Source organism: Callithrix jacchus, chromosome 12 (assembly GCF_049354715.1).
Source record: "Callithrix jacchus isolate 240 chromosome 12, calJac240_pri, whole genome shotgun sequence".
In the NCBI taxonomy this organism is placed as follows: Eukaryota; Metazoa; Chordata; class Mammalia; order Primates; family Cebidae; genus Callithrix; species Callithrix jacchus.
Window position 1 is genome coordinate 121424385 of NC_133513.1, and position 20518 is coordinate 121444902.

The 20518-nt window shown below is 45.7% G+C and overlaps 1 protein-coding gene across 11 annotated transcripts in view; it reads right to left on the reverse strand.

The window, feature by feature from the left end:
- Positions 1–2777, reverse strand: part of MKI67 (marker of proliferation Ki-67) — a 30245-nt gene extending 27468 nt beyond the window's left edge. For 4 of the 11 annotated variants that reach the window (XM_008978910.5, XM_078346764.1, XM_035269487.3 and 1 more), the window contains exons 1-2: positions 2499–2777; positions 1965–2142 (exon numbers count right to left, since the gene is read on the reverse strand). In XM_008978910.5, the coding sequence (XP_008977158.4) occupies positions 1965–2056 (92 nt within the window). In that variant the 5' untranslated portion in view covers positions 2057–2142; positions 2499–2777. Of the gene's footprint in view, positions 1–716; positions 2143–2498 lie in introns of those variants that run through there. The other 7 variants (XM_078346761.1, XM_078346766.1, XM_078346762.1 and 4 more) reach the window with 3 other exon arrangements.
- Between the last annotated feature and the right edge of the window lie 17741 nt (positions 2778–20518).

The following is a 20518-nucleotide window of genomic DNA, read 5'->3' on the forward strand; positions in this document are numbered from 1 at the left end:
ACAATTCCCAAACCTGCACAAACTAATAATCCGAAGAACCATTAGGTTCCTGGAGTCTTCGGCATTCCTGTTCTAACCTGTGATCTTAAAAATGTGAACAAACTGGGGCCAGGCACGGTGGCTCACGCCTGTAATCCCAGCAGTTTGGGAGGCCGAGGAGGTGGATCATCTGGGGTCGGGAGTTCAAGACCAACCTGGCCAACATGGTGAAACCCTGTCTCTACTAAAAATACAAAAATTAGCCAGGCATAGTGGCTCACGCCTGAATCCTAACCACTCAGAAGGCTAAGGCACAAGAATTGCTTGAACCTGGGAAGTAGAGGTTGCAGTGAGCATAGATCATGCCATTGCACTCCAGCCTGGGTGACAGAGCAAGACTCTGTCTCCAAAACAAACAAAAAATATAAAAATAAAAATAAAAATTGAACAAAGTGTGCAAGGCCTGTCTGTTCTCCTTTAGAGTCTAACAATACCTCTTCCTACCCATGTTATGTGACCAAACGCGAATTAGTTTCTAAATTACAAAATCTTGTGTGAAAATATATTCAAGTACTACTGTAAAAAAGCAAAGGAACTGCCACCTAAAATGAAATGTTTATATTTTTCCTTTTCAAAAGAAAGGTATCTATGAAAAGTGAAAAGCTTCTTTAACCCCAATAAGATAATTTGATTTTAAGGTAACAGAACATCTGAGCAACGGAGAGACTATCCCTTACAACTGAGAATTTGTCTAGGAGGAAGACGCCTGTAGATGAGTGTTTCTGAGCCATGGCACTGCTGACATCTTGGGTCAGATGCTTCTGTATTGTGGGGGCTGCCCTGAGCCTGGTAGGATCCCCACCCTGACCCCTCCTCCGTGATGACAGCACATGCTCCCCTCCCCTGTATTGTGACATGGAAATTCTCCAGATTTTAGCAAATGACTTGTGGAAGGTAAGATAACCCTCCTGTGAGAACCACTGCTATCAAGTGATCGCAAATCCGTGGCGCTAGCCCGTGTTTCTACTGACCCTTGCCAGAATGCTAAGCAGAGATCCCCTATACCAGGCACCATCCCTGGCCCTGCACACATGATTAGTAACAAGATAGTCCTTTTCTTTGGGGAGCTCAGTCTAGTGGGAGACAAAACCCCACAACTTACCCCTGAAGCCATGGGGTTGGAAATACAAGCTTTCATGCAAGGCTTCTTCAGAGGCGATATTTAACCTGATGCCTGAATGATGGAAATCACACAAGGTTGGGGAAAGGGAGAACTTTCCCATGATAAACTTCCAAGTGTGTAAAAAGTACCAAGGTGAACAGGGCTTGGAATGCCTTAGGTGGGAGGAACAAGGTAGGGGATGGGGTCTGGAGGATGGGGTGAGGCGAGGATAGGAGTCAGGACCCAGACCACATAGGGAGTGACCCCTTCTCGGGCCTCTAGTGGGACATATGTCAGAGGCTGACAGGGGCACTGTTAGCAACAGTGCCTGTTTGTTATACAGGAACAGGGTTATTCAAACGGGACAGCAACGTAAGAGGAAAGGTTCTCAAATGCCAGGCAGGAAGACTTTCTGTCCCGTTTTCCTATCGCCCAAAAGAGCCAAGAGCCTTCATTCTCTCAGTGTCCCATGTGGCCAGGGATGCCCACTACCGAGGGTCCCAGGGGCACACAGTGTCTTCTGACGCCCGCCTGAAGCCAGTGAGGTATGAAGACCATCTACATCTTTCTTTATCGCGGTTAGAAAACCCAGTTTTTCAATTGGCTTGATTTCTAAAACCACTTAAATATACGAACACTAGCATCAAATGTCTACTTGGCAAAACCAACAAAACACAGCTCTGTCAACTCAGTAACATGGAAGAAGCACCAAGGAAATGCGACCGCAGGACCCGATGGCAGAGCACGTTCCGGGGCCACGTACTGTGATAAAGCCATTTTCCTTTCTCGGCCAAAAACGTCCGCGCGCGCCCGCGGGACTCACCTTCCGAACAAGCAGGTGCTGAGGCTCAGGGGAAAGTGGGGACCGTCGACCCCGCTCCTTTTGATAGTAACGATGCGTCTCGTGGGCCCCATTTTCTAAACGCTAAGTTGGGTATATAACCCGCGGAGGAAGGCCAGGTACCAATAGGTCTGCCCAGAAGCAGGCTCACAACTCCTCCCTGCAAGAGAGGCGCGGATTACCGTGAGAGCAAAGGAGCTGAGAAGGGACCCGCGAGCGACCCACCAGGGCCGCGCGCCCCGTGCGCCCACCTCCGGCCGCACAGGCGCACAGCGTAGCTGGCCAGCGGGGACCCCGGCACGGTCCGACCGCAGCCCCCGGCGCCCCCAGCAAGTCCCGCGGCCGGGGTGCTGTCGCCGGCGCCTCCCGGGAGTTTCCACAGGGACGCCCTCGCCAGAGCCCAGGAGGAGCGAGCCCAGGCTGCGCGTCCCCGCAGAGCTCGGGGTGGGGATCGGCGGTCCCCGCGACTCAGCCCCCGACTCCGGACGGTTCCCAGGAGTCCCGGCCGCAGCTCACCTGGGACGATCCGGCCCGCAAGGCCGCCTGTCGAACCACCGCTCCAGTCGCACCCAAAGTCCGCCGCAGGGGGAGCGGGCGACGCGCTCACCTCGGCCCGGCCGCGGCGCCCGCCACTTGCCGCACACCCCGGGCCGCGCTCGCTCCGCCCCGGCCCGCAGCCCCCGCTGCTCCAGCCGCTGCCCCGACGGGGACCCGGTGTCCCTACAGGCGGCGTCCCCCGACGCCCGATCCTAGCGGGTGCCACCGAGTCGTCCCGCCAGCCCGGAGCTTCCTTCCGCCAGCCCCGCGCGCCCGCCCAATTCAAACGAAAACGGAGATTCAAATTCTGGCGCTAAGCGCTACGATTGAACGGGAAAGCGCGGCGCGGGACCAATAGGAAGGCCGCGAGGACGTGGGCGGGGCGGGGGGCGGGGAAACGGGGCTCCGGGGCGGGGCTGGCGCCCTAGTCCGCAGGAGAAGACCCGGTGCAGCCCGGGAGAGGGCGGCCTGCGGAGGGCTGAGACCGAGCCCGGCCCCCGGGACGGCCCGTCCGGCCACCCTTGTCTTAAAGGACCCAACACCTGGGACACTATAACGTTGCCCATGGCCAGAAGATGTAAAACTCTCAAATATTAAAAAACCTCAGGCCGGGCGCGGTGAAGCAGGAGGATTTTTGAGCTCGGGAGTTCAGAACCAGCCTGGGCCGAGAGAACCGTCTCTACAAAAAATTAGCCGGGCGTGGTGGAGCCTGTAGTTCTAGCCACTGGGAGAGCTGAGGAGGGAGGATCGCTTGAGTCCGGGCGGTCGAGGCTGCAGTGAGCTGACATCGCGCCACTGCACTCCAGCCTGGACGACAGAGCAAAAGCCCTGTCTCAAAAAATAATAACAATGAAAAAATTAAATACAAAAATTAAAAAATAAAACCTCCCTCTTCCTTCCATACATCTTAACAAATACAACCCATTATATAAAGTAGTTTCGTGTGTCTTTTCCAGCTATACGTGTATTCTCTTTTTTCAAAAGCATAGAAAAAAGATCATAACATACACGCCGTTCTAGACTTTTGTGTTCTCTGCTTTTAACTATCCTGAGGCTGTCTCCACTGAGCACATTCTCGATTTTACTCTCGTTTCGTGGCTGCAGAGCACTGGGCTTCAGGAAACCACAATGTACTTAATCCTCACTATTGCCACATATTTAGGTTTACAATGTTTTGTTATTAGAAAACATTCTTCGATTGAAATGCCTTGTGCATGCCAAGATGGGTGAACCCTAAAATAATTATACACAGGATTCTATGGGGTCTGCCTCTGTTGTGCTGGTGGGCCACCTGGGGTGAAGTGAATGGAGCCCAAACAAGCTTCTGGTGACAACCCCACCCCCACATCTCACCTCCTCCAGCTCCTCAACAAGCCTTGGAGCTTGGCTCTCTTGATCGGGAGCAGAGGTCCTCACTGTGTGGAGGGGCCCCTGAGGGTTTCCTATTCCTTTCAGGGCAGTCCATGAGATCAAAACCATGTCGGTAATGACCCTCAGTGTTACTTGCCCTTCTCATTCTCTTGCTCCCAAGAGTATGGGGTGCATTCCACAAATGCAGAAGCAGTGAGGAGACTCCCGCTGTCTCCTATTCAACCAGGTATTACAGAGATTTACAAAAATGTGAAGTAATGCACTGTTTTCATTTTGCTGTTGTTGTTGCTTTGGATAATGCAGATTTTTTTTTGTAAAAATAAGTTATTGGTATTAGCATGAAATAGGTGCATCACGGTCTTAAAATGAATCAATAAATGAATGATTTTAAATTTCTTAGCCTCAACTTAAAATATATAAATATGGCTAGATATAACCCATCCACATTAACAAAAATTCCTGGTGCTTCTCAACAATTCTTAAGAGGGTAAAGGGATCACAAGTTTGAAAAAACTGAGCCCTCTACTCTGGAGCATAAAGAATCAGCTGCTGATGGAAATAGAGAAACTGTGGAAAGCAATGTGAAAGCACAGGACAGCAACTCTAAATTTTATGGGCCAGGTGGAAAAATTGAATGCAGGGATACTAGTATATAAACCTTTTAGAGGGCATGAGTTTCCATGTTATGCCCCATTAAACCATCAAACAAAGCTCAGCACTGCATAACCCCATAAAATACAACTTTTCTCACCCCAATTACTGCTTGTTTCCAGGGACCGTTATTCCACCCTCAAGGATGCAACTTAATTCTAACTAGAAGGTGCTACTCCAGGTACAGTGGCTCATGCTTGTAATCCCAACATTTTGGGAGGCCAAGGTGGGTGGATCATGTGAGGCCAGGAGTTCAAGGCCAGCCTGGCTAACATGGTGAAACCCCGTCTCTACCGAAAATACAAAAATTAGCCCAGTATGCTGGTGCACACCTGTAATCCCAGCTACCAGAGAGGTTGTTGCTTGAATCCAGGAGGCAGAGGTTGCAGTGAGCTGAGATCATACCACTGCACTCCATCCAGCCTGGGGCACAGAGTGAGACTCTGCCTCAAAAAAAGAACCAGGAGGTGATAGAATATCTGTCCAATAATCCACACGCTAGTGAACACAGAGCACCAGTTCTCGAGAGAGAGCAGAAAATTAAAGGAAAGATGCCAGGGAACGGTGAGAGTGGTGGGTCTTAGATCTGTCGGAAAGCCTATCTTTGAACAGTTTTATGATAGACTTTCGCAGTGGGACTTTCTGTTGAATTTTAAGCTTGCCCCAAAGCCTAAGACTTCATTGTAAGGGCAGATCTCTGGACTATGGGGAGAACCCGAAGCCTCCCATTCCCAGGATGGCTTCTGGGCTCCGTGTCTCCCTCAGTGTGATCAGCATCTCTAATGGGGTGTGGAACAAAAGCCTTTGGCTAGAGCACTGGAGACCCAGGATGTGCAGGAAGAGGCTTTCCAGGGGGTTTGTGGATCAGAGGAGCCTCAGGGAATCAGTTTCCACACCCTCACAGTCCACATCCTCTCATGCCCAAACTCAGTCAGCCCCGGAACAGGTCTCCGAAGGAGTCCCTGCCCCAGAGCCTTTTCACACTTCCTACTCCCAGCCTCAGATCTCAACTGCCTGAAACTTACACTGGACATTGCCCCAGGCAACAATTCCCTTAACTGTATCCATCCGTCTGATTAAGATGTATACTTATGAAAATATTTGATTGTACATTTCATACAAATGTAATTGGAAACATTAGTGTTGTTCCATCAACTGTTTTAGTAAATATGTATATAAATAAGCCTATGATATGTATGAGTGTGTATATATAAAAAAGAAGAGACGCTAGGCAAGGTGACTCATGCCTGTAATACCAGCACTTTGGGAGACCCAGGCAGGAGTTGAGGCCAGGAGTTGGTGATTAGCCTGGGCAACACAGTGAGATCTTCCATCTCTACAAAAAACAAGCAGACAGGCCCGGCGCGGTGGCTCATGCCTGTAATCCCAGCACTTTGGGAGGTCGAGGCGGGTGGATCACGAGGTCAAGAGATCGAGACCATCCTGGTCAACATGGTGAAACCCCGTCTCTACTAAAAATACAAAAAATTAGCTGGGCATGGTGGCGCGTGCCTGTAATCCCAGCTACTCAGGAGGCTGAGGCAGGAGAATTGCCTGAACCCAGGAGGCAGAGGTGGCGGTGAGCCGAGATCGCGCCATTGCACTCCAGCCTGGGGAACAAGAGCGAACGAAACTCCGTCTCAAAAAAAAAAAAAAAAAAAAAAACCAGCAACCAAACAAAATAGCCAGGCTGGTGGCCTGAGCCTGTAGTCCCAGCGCTCTCGGAGGCTGAGGAAGAAGGATCACCTGAGCACGGGGGGTGGAGGCTGCAGTGAGCTGAGATCACCCACGGCACTCCAGCTTGAGCGACATAGTGAGGCCTTGCCTTATAAATAAATAAATAGGAGAAAGCAAGGAAGAGTTTCAGATAAGTAGAACAGAAGTGAATAAAAGACCCTTTAATACAAAAGCATGTGAGCTGCCATAGGATAAATTCGGAGGGGAAAGTGAAGCAGAAACACGAGCTCTAAGCAGTGAAGGAGTGGTGCTGAGACCTGCTTCGGAAGGCTTTCCATCAGCCGAGCGGGTCCCAGCGGGGCGGCCCTGAGGGTTAGGGCCGTCTCTGCAGCTCCGGCTCCTGTGCAGTTGGTCAGTTTCCGTCCTGACCTTGACCTGAGGCTGCTTCTAGCCACAGCTCCCAGCGAGCTGTCCCGGGGGCCGCCCTCAGCTTGAAGAAGCAGGTTTAAAGTTCATAACCCCCGCCCCCCGGGCGGAAGCTGCAGGCGCAGGGCGGGGACACCTCGGGCTCTGCCACCTGGGCGGCTGGCGCCCCCGGAAGTGCCCGTCTCGTCCCCTAAACGCGGTTAATCTGGGCGGGGTTTCATCCACACACCCCCAGAGCCGTCTGCTGCAGTTGCCCCGAGCCCACGCGAAGACCCGGATCCCGGCGGTTCACCTGGCTCCCTACCCAGGCCCTTTACCCTACGGTGGCTGCAGAGAGGGGCGCTGTGACAGGCTCCCGGAACTTCACTTTCCCTGGCCCTGCCCCATCTTTTCATCACTGTCCCCAAGCGCCCCCCTCTCCAATCAGTGGAGATAAGGAACCCTAATGTAGGGGGGAACGAGGAGGGAGTGGGAAGGCCAGAAATTGCCCCCGTGGAGAGAAGCGGAGGACTAAAGGCCTGTGAGTGGGGCCATGGCAGTCTCTCCAGCCCTAAATTTGGCCAAGGTGGGGGAGGGAGGCGGGAAGCGAGCATCACTGAGCCCCTGGAGTGTGCGGTTGTTGTCAGCTCCAGCCCTGAAGCCTGGGCACACATAATAGCCAGCAGCATCTGCCTGGCTTCAACCCCAGCTCCAAAGCTGAGCTCCCTACCTGGAGTCCGAGGTCCTGGCCACCCCATGTCCTTGGCTCCCTGAGCAGGGTCCAAGTGACCCACATCCCAGGTCAGAAGCTGGACTTCTCCCATCCTTCCTTTCACTAGTATGGGGTTGTGGGGTTGGGGCTGACTAGGGATCTGAGGGTTCCTCCTCCCTGAAACCCCAGTCTCTGTGCCTTCTGAGTCCCCTGAGCCTTTGTACCTGGCCTGTCTGGGAAGCGGTCTCCATCAGGGCAACTTTTCTGAAGCACAGGCGGACCCACAGCCCTTTCCCACATCAAATTCTGCTAGTGTCTCCCTTCCCTAAGTCTCAATCATGGCGATGTATGTGATCTAACATCTGCTCACCTCTGGAACTCAACTTAGGCACCTCTGTAGAGCCATCACCATAGACACAGTGAACTCCTGCCAATTAACTCCTAGGCTTACGCCCTTCTAATTGCCTTTAGAATAGAATTCAAACTTCTGCCTGACCCTCTGAGGCCATGTGTGCCCTTGGACCTCCTGCCTCCTAGCCACTATTGATCTCTCCCTGGGCTCAGGCGGCCTAGGCGTCTTCTTTCCTGGAGGGTCCAAAGCGCTTTTCTTTCTTTCTTTCTTTCTTTCTTTCTTTCTTTCTTTCTTTCTTTCTTTCTTTCTTTCTTTCTTCCTTCCTTCCTTCCTTCTCTCTCTCTTTCTCCTTCTTTCCTTCCTTCCATTCCTTCTTTCTTTCCTTCTTTCTTTTCTTGCTCCGTCACTCAGGCTGGAGTGCAGTGGTGTGATCTCAGCTCACTGCAACCTCCACCTCCCAGGTTCAAGTGATTCTCCTGCCTCAGCCTCCCGCGTAGCTGGGGTCACAGGCATGCACCACCTGCCCGGCTAATGTTTTGTATTTTTAGTAGAGATGGGATTTCACCATGTTGGCCAGGCTGGTCTCAAACTCCTGACCTCACATGATCTGCCAGTCTTGACCTCCCAAAGTGCTGCGATTACAGGTGTGAGCCACCGCACCTGGCCCAAAGCTCTTGGCCTGTTGAATCTGCTCTTCCCTGGAGGAGGGAGACAAGGAGAGATTGCAGATGGAACCACTTCTTAAAATGGCAGTTTAAGGAGCCATCAGGAGAGAAATCACCCTGGATGTGCCCTGACGGGTGAGACCTGCTTAAGCCACAGGGCCTTCTGCCCACACATGGACTGACCCCTGGAAAAAAGGGAACCAGGACACTGATCTCAACTCTCCAACTTTAGAGAAAAAATTGAAACACAACATCTCATCGAAACACAAAATTTTGAAAAACTTTTTTTAATTTAATAAGATACTACTACATGTTTTCATCATAGAGTATTTGGAAAATATTCTACAAATGTAAAAGGAAGAGAAGGTCACCCAGAGATGCAAAACAATAGAATCATATTTTTAATAATTAGTTTGAATAATCAACACAACATATAAATGTATATAAACACCATTTAATTCTTGTTTTTATTTAGCTTTATAACATAACTATTTTCTCATTCATTTTGAGTGAACATCACTTTCATAACCTTCCTTATTTTCCTCTGCTCAAAGAATGAGTTTTTTCCCTGATATTTTATTATTGGAAATAATGCTGTGGTGAACGTCATGAGAGAAGTCTTGCTTCGATGTTACAGAGTGTGTTCTTCGTGCAGGTCTCCCAAAACCCAGTTGCTGAATTAAGTAACATTTGCTGCTTCTTGTCATCAAACTGCTTGCCTTCCAAAAGGGCTATGACCTAGGCTGGGCATAATGACTCACGCCTTAATCCCAGCACTTTGGGAGGCTGAGGCAGGCAGATCACCTGAAGTCAGGAGTTTGAGAGAAGCCTGGCAAAAATGGTGAAACCTCGTCTCTACTAAAAATACAAAAATTAGGCCGGACGCGGTGGCTCATGAGTGTAATCCCAGCACTTTGGGAGGCCGAGGTGGGCTGATCACAAGGTCAAGAGATTGAGACCATCCTGGCCAACATGGTGAAACCCCATCTCTACTAAAACAATACAAAAATTAGCCTGGAGTGATGGCACATGCCTGTGGTTCCAGCTACTTGGGAGGCTGAGGTGGAAGAATCACTTAAACCCAGGAGGTGGAGGTTGCAGTGAACCGAGATTGCGTCACTGCACTCGAGCCCAGCAACACAGCAAGACTCTGTCTCAAAAAAAAAAAAAAAAAAAAAAAAATTGGCCGGGTGCGGTGGTTCACGCCTATAATCCCAGCACTTTGGGAGGCCAAGGCGGGTGGATTGTGAGGTCAAGAGATCGAGGTCAACATGGTGAAACCCCGTCTCTACTAAAAATACAAAAATTAGCCGGGCATGGTGGTGTGCACCTGTAGTCCCAGCTACTCAGGAGGCTGAGGCAGGAGAATTGCTTGAACCCAGGAGGCAGAGGTTGCAGTGAGCCGAGATCATGCCATTGCACCACTCCAGCCTGTGTAACAAGAGCGAAACTCAGTCTCAAAAAAAAAAAAAAAAAAAAAAATAGCCAGATATGGTGGCACGCGCCGGTAATCCCAGCTACTCAGGAGGCTAAGGCAGGAGAATCACTTGAACTTGGGAGGCAGAGGGTGCAGTGAGCTATGATTGTGCCACTGCACTCCAGCCCGGGCAACAGACTGAGACTCCATCTCAAAAAAGAAAAGAAAAGAAAAGCCTGTGACCTTTTCTCCACTCAGTTCAATGCCCGAGAATGCCTATTTTCTATTAGTCCTTCGGATTCTCACGAGAAAAGCCCCTGCCAATTTGATAAGACAAACAGGGAATATTGTTTCAACATGATTTGAAAATCAATAGCAAGGTGAACACTTTTTATCTTCTTAAACTTTCCCTTTTTTGTTTTTGGTCAATGAAATTTGGGGCTATTTGCCTAATTCTCCATTAATGTCTTAGAGTTTTCCTTATTAACTTATTTAATGAGTGTATATATGCTTATTCTGCAGAGTAACTCAAATTTTGAAAAGCAGACATCGGGCTATTTAACCTACTTTACTGGATTACTTGGGAAAATGTGGGTAAGGACGTTGCTGTAGCTCATAAAGCAAACTCCATTTCTTACTGACATACACGGTGGGAGGAGAAGTGGGAGGACTGAGGCTTGAGAGCCACCTTCAATGATGATCCAAAAGCCAAGAGTAAGTCTTTCAGAAAAGAATCACTAGCGTACAAAATGGAAAAGAAAAAGTCAAATAAGGTGAAAAAGAATGTCGGGGTGCACATCGATTCCTGTGGAGGAAGGGCTTCAATTCAACTGGGGAGACTGGCAAATCCACAGTAAATGACTACACCAGCAGAGACTGTTGGGGTCCGGCACGTCTGCCGGGGGACTACCGACCTGCAGGAGTCCCTGAGACCGCCAACGTAGATGTCTCGTTCAACCTGAGGGAGAGAGTGCGTGGAGGTGAAAGAATAAAGGAAAGCAGAGTCTGGAGGGCTGGCTTAGGCTATGTCCAAGCAGCAATTTTATTTTTGCAATATGTCCCATTATATACTTTTCTGAAGTTAAAGTTGTTTATGCCAGATCAACGTACTTAAGTTACAGTAAGCAAGTTACGCCCACTAAGTTATGCCCAGTAAGTAAGTTAAGCTCAGTAAGTAGGTTAAGCCCAATAGGTCAAGGTAAGTAAGTTACAGTCACACCTAGTAAGTTACGGTAAGTTACCAAGTGTAAATACTTAAGTTAATATTTTACAATGAAGGTAACAAGGGTCCAAAATGAACACAATCAAGCAATAAACCATAAGGAGCTGAAAGTGGACACATTGCCTCCCAAGTCCTCGTATCCATAAAGTAATGTCTGTTAATTATTTAGAATAACATAGTCCCTCTCTCGGTTCCTGCTTTCCCTCAGCTCGACTTCCCCAATCAGGGATCTGTGTCCGGGCTCAAGCTCACCATATGGTGAGGCCCATTTCCTAGGGGCCTCACACGGGAGCAATCCCCACAAGAGAAATTCAAAAGATCATTAATGAAGTCACTGAAATAAAGTTATAGTTACAAGCAGTTAATAATCAATTACTAAAGATTATTCTTTCCAATGCTAAATGTTTGAGTAACTAAGAACCTGAAACTCCCAAGACTGTGGGTTTCATGATTCCTGGACTCTCTGGGGCAGGAGGCACCTGCATCCAGCACCTTGTAATTCTCCTCCTTAGGGTGGGGAGTGTCTCATTATTAAAGCGCATCCGGAAAGGAGATATCACAAGCCATTTTTTTTAGCATCTGCTTCTTAAAAAATGAAAAGGAAGATATGTGATTTTGAATTTAGAGATTTATACTACTTGAGAACAGAATGTCAATGACAATGACCAATATTCTGATGATTGGTTCAAACAAATTTCTATGTTATACTACAAAAATCAGTTTCGCTTCAACAAGATCTTTAGAGATGACCAATGATAAATGGAGTCCAGGTACCAAGATAACATTCTGCATAAGGGAGACAGGCGAGCGGGGGTTAGAGAAATCGAGAAAGGAAAGCCAAGGAAAGCCAGTGATTTCTGGATCATACAGGCATTTGGAGCCTAAAATATGAAAACAACTTTCTTTGACTGAGAACTTCCCATTAGAGGGATGTTACTCACTTGGAAACTCAATCTTATAGACGTTACCAAGCTACATGGTTAATATTTAGCCCTGGATCTTAAATACAAAATTAACTTTTTCCAAAATTCATTTTTGCCATGATGGAGATCAAGATTCCAGTGTCCTTTCAAGTTCACTGAAAGGAATTTTCAGGTATGTCTCTGTTCTGTGTCAAGGAAGTCAAAATAGATGGTATTGTCTCAGATGCCTCTGAGGACCATCCCTGGAAAATATGTAATATAGTTCATTTCTCCAAAATGTCCTGGAAATAATGGCAGAAATGCAACTGAGCCCACTGCAGGGGATTAGGAAGAAAATCCTAGGATAATATTAGTGAACTCTAATGAAGAAAAAGGTTTCCTTCCTATAAACAATGTCTTCAGATGGCAAATACAAAACCAGAAAGAAAGAAAGAAAAAACGGTCTCCTTTAGGAAGCTTCGTGAGTCAATAAAGGAAGAGCTTGATGTAAATTTTTAAAAAATGTTCTAAAGAATAGTACAAAATTGGGGTCACAAACTCATTATCCAACAGTAAAAGAAAGGGCTGATGTTACAGAGAGAGACACAACTAATCTCACTTAAATTAAGACCATTAAATCAAGGACATTCAATAAATGCTGGATGTGAATTTAGGTAATCACCACCATCCTAACAGGCATTAAACAGGTCTCTTCTGCCTTTTCAGATTCTGCCAAATCAATCCTTTGTAAAGCAGTCAATTCACACATGTCTATGAGAGATGTGGCCACAACACTGGCCTCTACAGAGACTCTAACTTCATGCTAAGAAGTACCTTGGCATTAGCAATACAATTTAACTATTCAGCTTTTTTTTAATTTTTATTTTTTATTTCTTATTTTTAGATGGAGTTTTGCTCATGTTGCCCAGGCTGGAACGCAATGGCATGATCTCAGCTCACTGCAACCTCTGCCTCCCAGGTTCAAGGAATTCTCCTGCCTCAGCCTCCCAAGTAAGCTGGGATTACAGGTCTGTACCACCACTCCCAGCTAATTTGCATTTTTAGTAGAGATAGGGTTTCTTCATGTTGGTCAGGCTGGTCTTCAACTCCCAACCTCAGGTGATTCACCCACCTCGGCCTCCCAAAGTGCTGGGATTACAGGCATGAGCCACTGTGCCCAGCCTTCAGCTTTCTTTTAAACTAGAAGAAAGTTACTTTCCCCAGAAGAACAGTAAGTGAATTTAATCAGGTATTGTAGATTTATTCAAATGACAGACAATATATGAGCAGGTAAATTCGATGTGACTTTAGTCCTTTTATTCCTTTAGTTTAGATATTTTTGATTGAATGAGGGTTAAAGGATACAAGCACTTCCTACTGAATAGGAGCTTTTACAGTGTTATCTGCATTACAGAAACATAAAACTTTTGTTCATTCTGCTATTACACAAACTCATTTGAAATCCAGACGTGATCACTCTTCTGCTGTATTAGGTTTTGTTGAATTAAAGAGCAACCGAAGAGACCTACCTATAATCTAAGTATGAGGCATAGCATAAGCAGTCAGAGAATAGTAATCACGCACTTCCAGTGCTTCCTGAATAAAGTCTTCAAAATACGAATTTACTCTTCGAGAGAGAGTTCCCAAGACAGACATAAAAAGGTAGCCACAAACACAAACTCTATGGCTTAGAATAATGCTTCTTTCATTCGTACAACTGGGAATTGGCAACGTGATACTATAAAGTGTTTTGATGTCCCTGCAACATGGGGCAAAAATATTTCAAAATATTCTATGCTCATAAAAAGATAAAATAGCAAATTACTTACCTTCTTTGGATTTTAGAAACATGACTTGCAACTCTGCTTTCCTTAATGCTTGGATTTGTTCTACATTGTTTGCCCTGAATCTCTACCTCTCAAACATAAGAAAGATACATTTTGAGTTGTGGTTTCTCCTTCACTGGAGTGTTGAGCATTTCCGTTAGCCCTGTTAAAAGAAGATACTTGGAAAGGAATTAATGTGTTGCCTATAAATGTAAATGAGCATGCCAGTCCCCACAGGTAAAAACCAAATGATTGGAAATAAACATCTGATCACTGCCTAGACTTTCAGCTGGGCTGGGCCTGAGAAAAGATTCCATGAATAGTGTACTCATTTGTTTTAGAGTACAGTGAGAAGATACACGATATATCTTCTCATCTTTCTCTTTCCTGTTGGAAAAGAAATCAGATGAAAGCAGTTGACCTCAGTCATCTGCCAACCAATCCCCAAGGGGAGCTCCGGCAAGAGGACAGGATTTGGCCATCGGGTCTGAAAGTTCTGGATTTTATGTGAAAAGAAAATGTTCCTGCATTTAATAAGATCACAGAGGGCTGTTTTTATGTAGTGTTGTCAAGTGAACATGTATTAGAAAAACAGCTAGTGTCACCATGCTTCTATGTTAACACCAAAAAATAGTATTGACATAATGTCAGGGGAAAAAAAAGAACACCAAATAAAGAACTTTAAGTGGAAGATTTAAGTTTCTGAAACACTGATATTAATCCATGTTCTTATTTTTTCATTGTGACGGGGTGGGTGAAACACTTTCTACAGCTGGAGTCCATCTACAAGATGTTTCTGGGAATTCCTATTTGTGAAGGTCCCACCGAATCCTACCAATATCCATCTCAATTTTTTTTTTTTTTTTTTTTTTTGAGACAGAGTCTCATTCTGTCCCGAAGTCTGGAGTACAGTGGCTTGATCTTGGCTTACTGCAATCTCCACCTCTTGGGTTCAAGTGATTCTCCTGCCTCAGCCTCCCAAGTAACTGAGATTATAGGCGTGTGCCATCATGCCCAACTAATTTTTGTATTTTTAGTAGAGATGGGGTTTCATCATGTTGGCCAGGCTGGTCTTGAACTACTGACCTCATGATTCACCCACCTTAGCCTCTTTTTCTTTCTTGCTTTTTTTTTTTCAGACACAAGGTCTTGCTCTGTCATCAAGGCTGGAGTGCAATGGTACCATCATAGCTCACTGCAACCTCAAACTCCTGGGCTCAAGTGATCCTCCCACCTCAGCCTCTGAGTAGCTGGGATCACAAATACAAACCATCATGACTGGTTAATTTTTAAATTTTCTATAGAGATGGAGTCTCACTATGTTGCCCAGGCTGGTCTTGAGCCCTGGACCTCAAGTGATCCTCCCATCCTTGGCCTCCCAAAGTGTTGGGATTACAGGCATGAGCCACTGCAGCTGGGAGGTATATTATTTCAATCAAATAGTTATGTAAACAAATGACAACTACAGTGAATATTTTAAAATTCTCATAAAGACTAGAGATGTCAGACATAATTACATACTTTATTATTTAATTTTTATAAAGTTTAGTAATGTCAGACAAAATATAGTGTTCAGAGATGCATGTTTAAAAATAAAACTCAGGCTGGGCGTGGTGGCTCATGCCTGTAAGCCCAGCAGTTTGGGAGGCCGAGGCAGGAGGATCACTTGAGATCAGGAGTTCAAGACCAGCCTGGCCAACATGGTGAAACCCCATCTCCACTAGATACAAAAACTAGCCAGCTGTGGTGGAGGGTGCCTGTTGTCCCAGCTACTCGGGAGGCTAATATTCTATGCAGGAAACACACCAGAGGAGAAGAAAAGATACACACGCACTTGCACACAAACATACACACACAAAATACCTTTAAGGGTAAACAAGCTTTATCCCTTGTAAATGGCAATGCAGATATAATAAGCAAACGATATAATAAGAAAATCCATATAATAAGCACATTGATATAATAAGCATATTGCAATGGGAAGAGGAGAAACGAAAAGATATTTACACTCGCCAGACTATGGAGGATTCACCACCAGACTGGGAAGCAGCAGCCTGGGCTCCAGTGTCGGCCACTCATCCTCGCACAGTCAAGAGGCCTCATGAAGCTTCTGCGTGGTCTGGGACAGTAGCTCTTTTTGTAACCAGTTGTTTGACCTGAGGTCCAGTCCCGAGGGTCCTTCATGACTGGGCTCAAGGAACACAAAAAGGTCAACTTGTTTTTGCCCATTGTCTATTGTTTTTCAATAACTAACGTATAGATATAGATTGAAATAGAGATTTCTCCGAAACAGTGCTGGATGAATGCCTCAAAGGGCTCACACAACCTGCTCAGGGACTGGGTAACCATCGTTGGTGTCCACTCCAATTAGTTCAAATTTAGTATTAAACTTTTCCTCCACAAGGCTGAGACAGGAGAATTGCTTGAACCCAGGAGGAGGTTGCAGTGAGCCAAGATCACGCCACTGCCCTCCAGCCTGGGTGACACAGAGCAAGACTCGGTCTCAAAATAATAATAATAATAATATGAAACTCAAAGTATTTGTATAATGTTATAAAAGCCACAGTGTTAGACTCTGTGGTGAGAGGAGATAGGATGGAGGAAGCCTCTGGAAGAAATGTTCTGTTTTGTGACTTGGTTTAGCCACATGAGTGTTTGCTGCCTGATGAGTTGAAACTGTAAGACTCATGCAGAGTTTGACATTCCGCCTTCTCCACAAAATCAGTTCTTCTAGGACCAGATCATCAGTTTGGCCCAGTTATTTGTACTCAAATCCTTGAATCTGATCATGTTCAAGTCCAATTTCTCATTTTTTGAAGGGATTCAAATTATACCACAGTAAGAAATTTGAGAATCAACAAATGCAGAGATAAGCTTTATCTGAATTACCCCATATCCCCACCCCATTATCAGACTATTAACTTTACCGATAAGGCCCTATCTTCAGATATTGATTAGCCACTTTCTTTGTGCCCTTCTGAGAATGGATATTAACAAACAAAATAAATACACTTTGTCTTTTCTCTTGTTCATCTGTTTTTGTCATTTATTTTTCGAGTCAAGGTCTCACTCTGTCACCCAGACTGCTTGCAGTGGTGAGATTTCAGGTTACTGCAACCTTCACTACCTGGGCCCAAGTGATCCTCTCACCTCAGCCTCCTGAGTAGCTGGGACTTTTTTTTTTTTCAAAGGTGAGGATTCACCATGTTATCCAGACTGCTCTCCGACTCCCGGCTCAAGCAATCCACTCATCTCCACCTCCAAAGGGCTAGGATTACAGGTGTGAGCCACAGTGTGAGTCCAGTTTTTAGTAATTTTACTTTGCAAGTCCCCAAACACTGATTTAAGAGACTAGAGGAAAAATTATTTCTTTCTGACAACTTCTAGGTCTATATGCTACTCCATTTAGAAAATGTATTCAGAATTACAATCTGAAACATGTTAACATTCATCAGCATTGAAGAGGGGTCACCGCGGAACTGTTTCAACAGCTTAGGATAAATCACAATATGACATTAATTGTTTGCAAAACCAGCTTTTACCTATCTGAAAGATCAATCAACAGTAGTTACTATGTTTCCACAGTTTAGCTGTACAGGCTCATTAACATCAAACTCAATTAACTATGTTGGATTTGTGGAGGGGAAATGAAATAATATGGCCTACAGGTAGAAAGAAGGGAGCAACTTGTAACTAATCAATAGGTAGAAAGTGAAACGAAAAGCTTTAAAATTGGGTTTTCGTAGCCCTGCTCTTTCGTCTCTATTTTGCAATGTTGACGTGACACTACAGGAAGCTGGACTCAGATGTCACATTCCTCGCCCCTCAATTCAAAAGAATGGAGATTTTGTCTGGTTATTGCACCTTTTAAACCAATTACATGAAAATTACATGAATTTTTCAAACTAAAAAAAAATTTGACTTTTTTTTTTTTTTGAGATGAAGTTTCACTTCTGTCATCCAGGCTGGAGTGCAATGACGCTATCTCCCCTCACTGCAACCTCTACCTCCGGGTTCAAGTGATTCTACTGCCTCAGCCTCCTGAGTAGCTAAGTTAAACTCACCCACCACCATGCCCAGCTAATTTTTTGTGTTTGTATTTTTAGAGACAGGGTTTTGCCATGTTGGCCAGGCTGGTCTTGAACTCCTGATCTCAGGTGATCTGCCCACCTTCGCTTCCCAAAGTGCTGAGATTACAGCAGTGAGCCACTGTGCCTGGCCTGAAAATGATAATAATAATAATTGACTAGTATGTTTGAACAGTAAGTATAATGGTATAAACGAATAACTTACGGGCAATGCAAATGATTCTTCATTTTGCCAATGACTTCTGTAAATATTTTATCAGCAACTATTTTAAACATTAAAAACTATAAGTACTTAAAAATCAGAATAAAAATACAAAGTTGAATTGCCTTTTATGAAAACGGCTATGCTAAATGACAAAGAGTACTCAAGGTCAGTGTGAAGAAAGAGAAATTATTATTAATACTTTCTGCTTTTGTCCTCAAAACAACAGTAGTTTAAAGTTTAAACTGTGTCTACGAGTGTTGTTTTTTATGCTAGCACATTACTGTGTCTTAGTATCTTCATTTACAAAAAACAGGATCAATTAGCACTTCTAAGTATCGTTCAAATAAATGAGTTATTTCTGTCCTTCTTGTCCCGCACACGGTAAATGCCCTTGCAAGGGAGCTTGAAATTGCTGTTTAAACCCACACTGATGGCCTCTAAAGTCTCCTAACTTTCAAGCTACTATTCTTTTAGGTACAAGAAAGTGTTGCCTAGATTAATCTCCTCATTCCACAAAAAGATAACAGCAGTAGTTCCAGCAGAAGAGAAGATTCCTAAGACCACAGTAAACTTACTGAAAGAGTCTATGGTAAGGTTCCTTGGGTCTTCCATGTTCCTGTTCCATCCTGTGAGTTTTAGATGTTTGAGGAAACTGGTGGGGCACAGCGGCTCATACCTGTAATCCCAGCACTTTGGGAGGCCGAGGTGGGAGGATCACCTGAGGTTAGGAATTTGAGACCAGCGTGGCCAACATGGTGAAACCCTATGTCTACTAAAAATACAAAATTAGCCGGCTGTGATGGAGGGTGCCTGTAATCCCAGCTACTCGGGAGGCTGAGGCAGGAGAATTGCTTGAACCTGGGAGGAGGAGGTTGCAGTGAGCCGAGATAGTGCCATTGCCCTCCAGCCTGGCAGCAAGAACAAAACTCCATCAAAAAAAAAAAAAGTTTGAGGAAACTGTATACTTCTCCATAAAGATCCTGGAATTAGAAAAATGTCTCCTCCCAGGCCGGGTGACGTGGCTCACGCCTATAATCCCAGCACTTTGGGAGGCCGAGGCGGGTGGATCACGAGGTCAAGAGATCGAGACCATCCTGGTCAACATGGTGAAACCCCATCTCTACTAAAAATACAAAAAGTTAGCTGGGCATGGTGGCACGTGCCTGTAACCCCAGCTACTCAGGAGGCTGAGGCAGGAGAATTGCCTGAACCCAGGAGGCGGAGGTGGCGGTGAGCCGAGATCGCGCCATTGCACTCCAGCCTGGGTAACAAGAGCGAAACTCCGTCTCAAAAAAAAAAAAAAAAAGAAGAAGAATATCTCCTCCCAACCATGTCACCCGACCAAACACTTAGAAATTGGTTTCTAAATTACAAAATCTTGAATAGAAATATTCTAAAGGGTCACTGTATAATAACTAAAATGTTTACCATCTGAGATCAAAATGTGCTGTTTTTCCAAGAGAAAGGAAGCTAAAGAAAATGAACAGCTTTTTGAAACCCAGGGAGATCATTTGATTTTCAGGTATCAGAACATATCAGCAAAAGACAGACTGTCTCAATAGAACTGAGAATTTGTTTGGCCGGGGTCACTATAGATCAGGGCTTCTTAACCTCTGCGTGACTGACATTTCCCACCGAACAATGCCTCACTGTTGGGGGCAGTCTTATGCAGTGCGGGGCACTTCGCAGTCCTGACCTCTGCTCACTGAAGACAGTGGCCAGCCTCTACCTCCTCCTGACAAAGGAAAAAAATCTCCTGGCCTTGCAAATGTCTCCTGGTGGGTAATATGGCCCTTGGTTAGGAACCAGTTCCATCCACTGATTTCAGTCCCAAGTCTTTCCAGCTCACATTACTGCTAGACAGTTACCAGAATGCTGAGCGCTGATCGTGTCTTATATGCCAAATACCAAACCTGGTCTCACGCACATACTTAGAAACAAGATGGTCCTTGTCCTTGGGAAACTGAGTCTGGTGGGAGAAACAAACCCAAAATGTATTCCTGATGCTGCGTGCTAAGAAAGACAAGTTTTCATTACAGGGTTCATCTGAGTTGACATTTATTTTATTTCTATTTTTTATTTTAATTTTTTTTTTTTTGACAGAGTTTCACTCTCGTTACCCAGGCTGGAGTGCAATGTGCGATCTCGGCTCACCGCAACCTCCGCCTCCTGGGTTCAGGCAATTCTCCTGCCTCAGCCTCCCGAGTAGCTGGGATTACAGGGACGCACCACCATGTCCAGCTAATTTTTTGTATTTTTAGTAGAGATGGGGTTTCACCATGTTGACCAAGATGGTCTCGAGCTCTTGACCTCATGATCCACCCACCTCGGCCTCCCAAAGTGCAGGGATTACAGGCTTGAGCCACCGCGACCGGCCTTATTTTCATTTTTTTGAGACAATGTTACTCTGTTGCCTGGGCTGGAATGCAGTGGTGTGATCTTGTCTCACTGCAACCTCTGCCTCCTGAGTTCAAGAGATTCTTCTGCCTCAGCCTCCCAAGTAGCT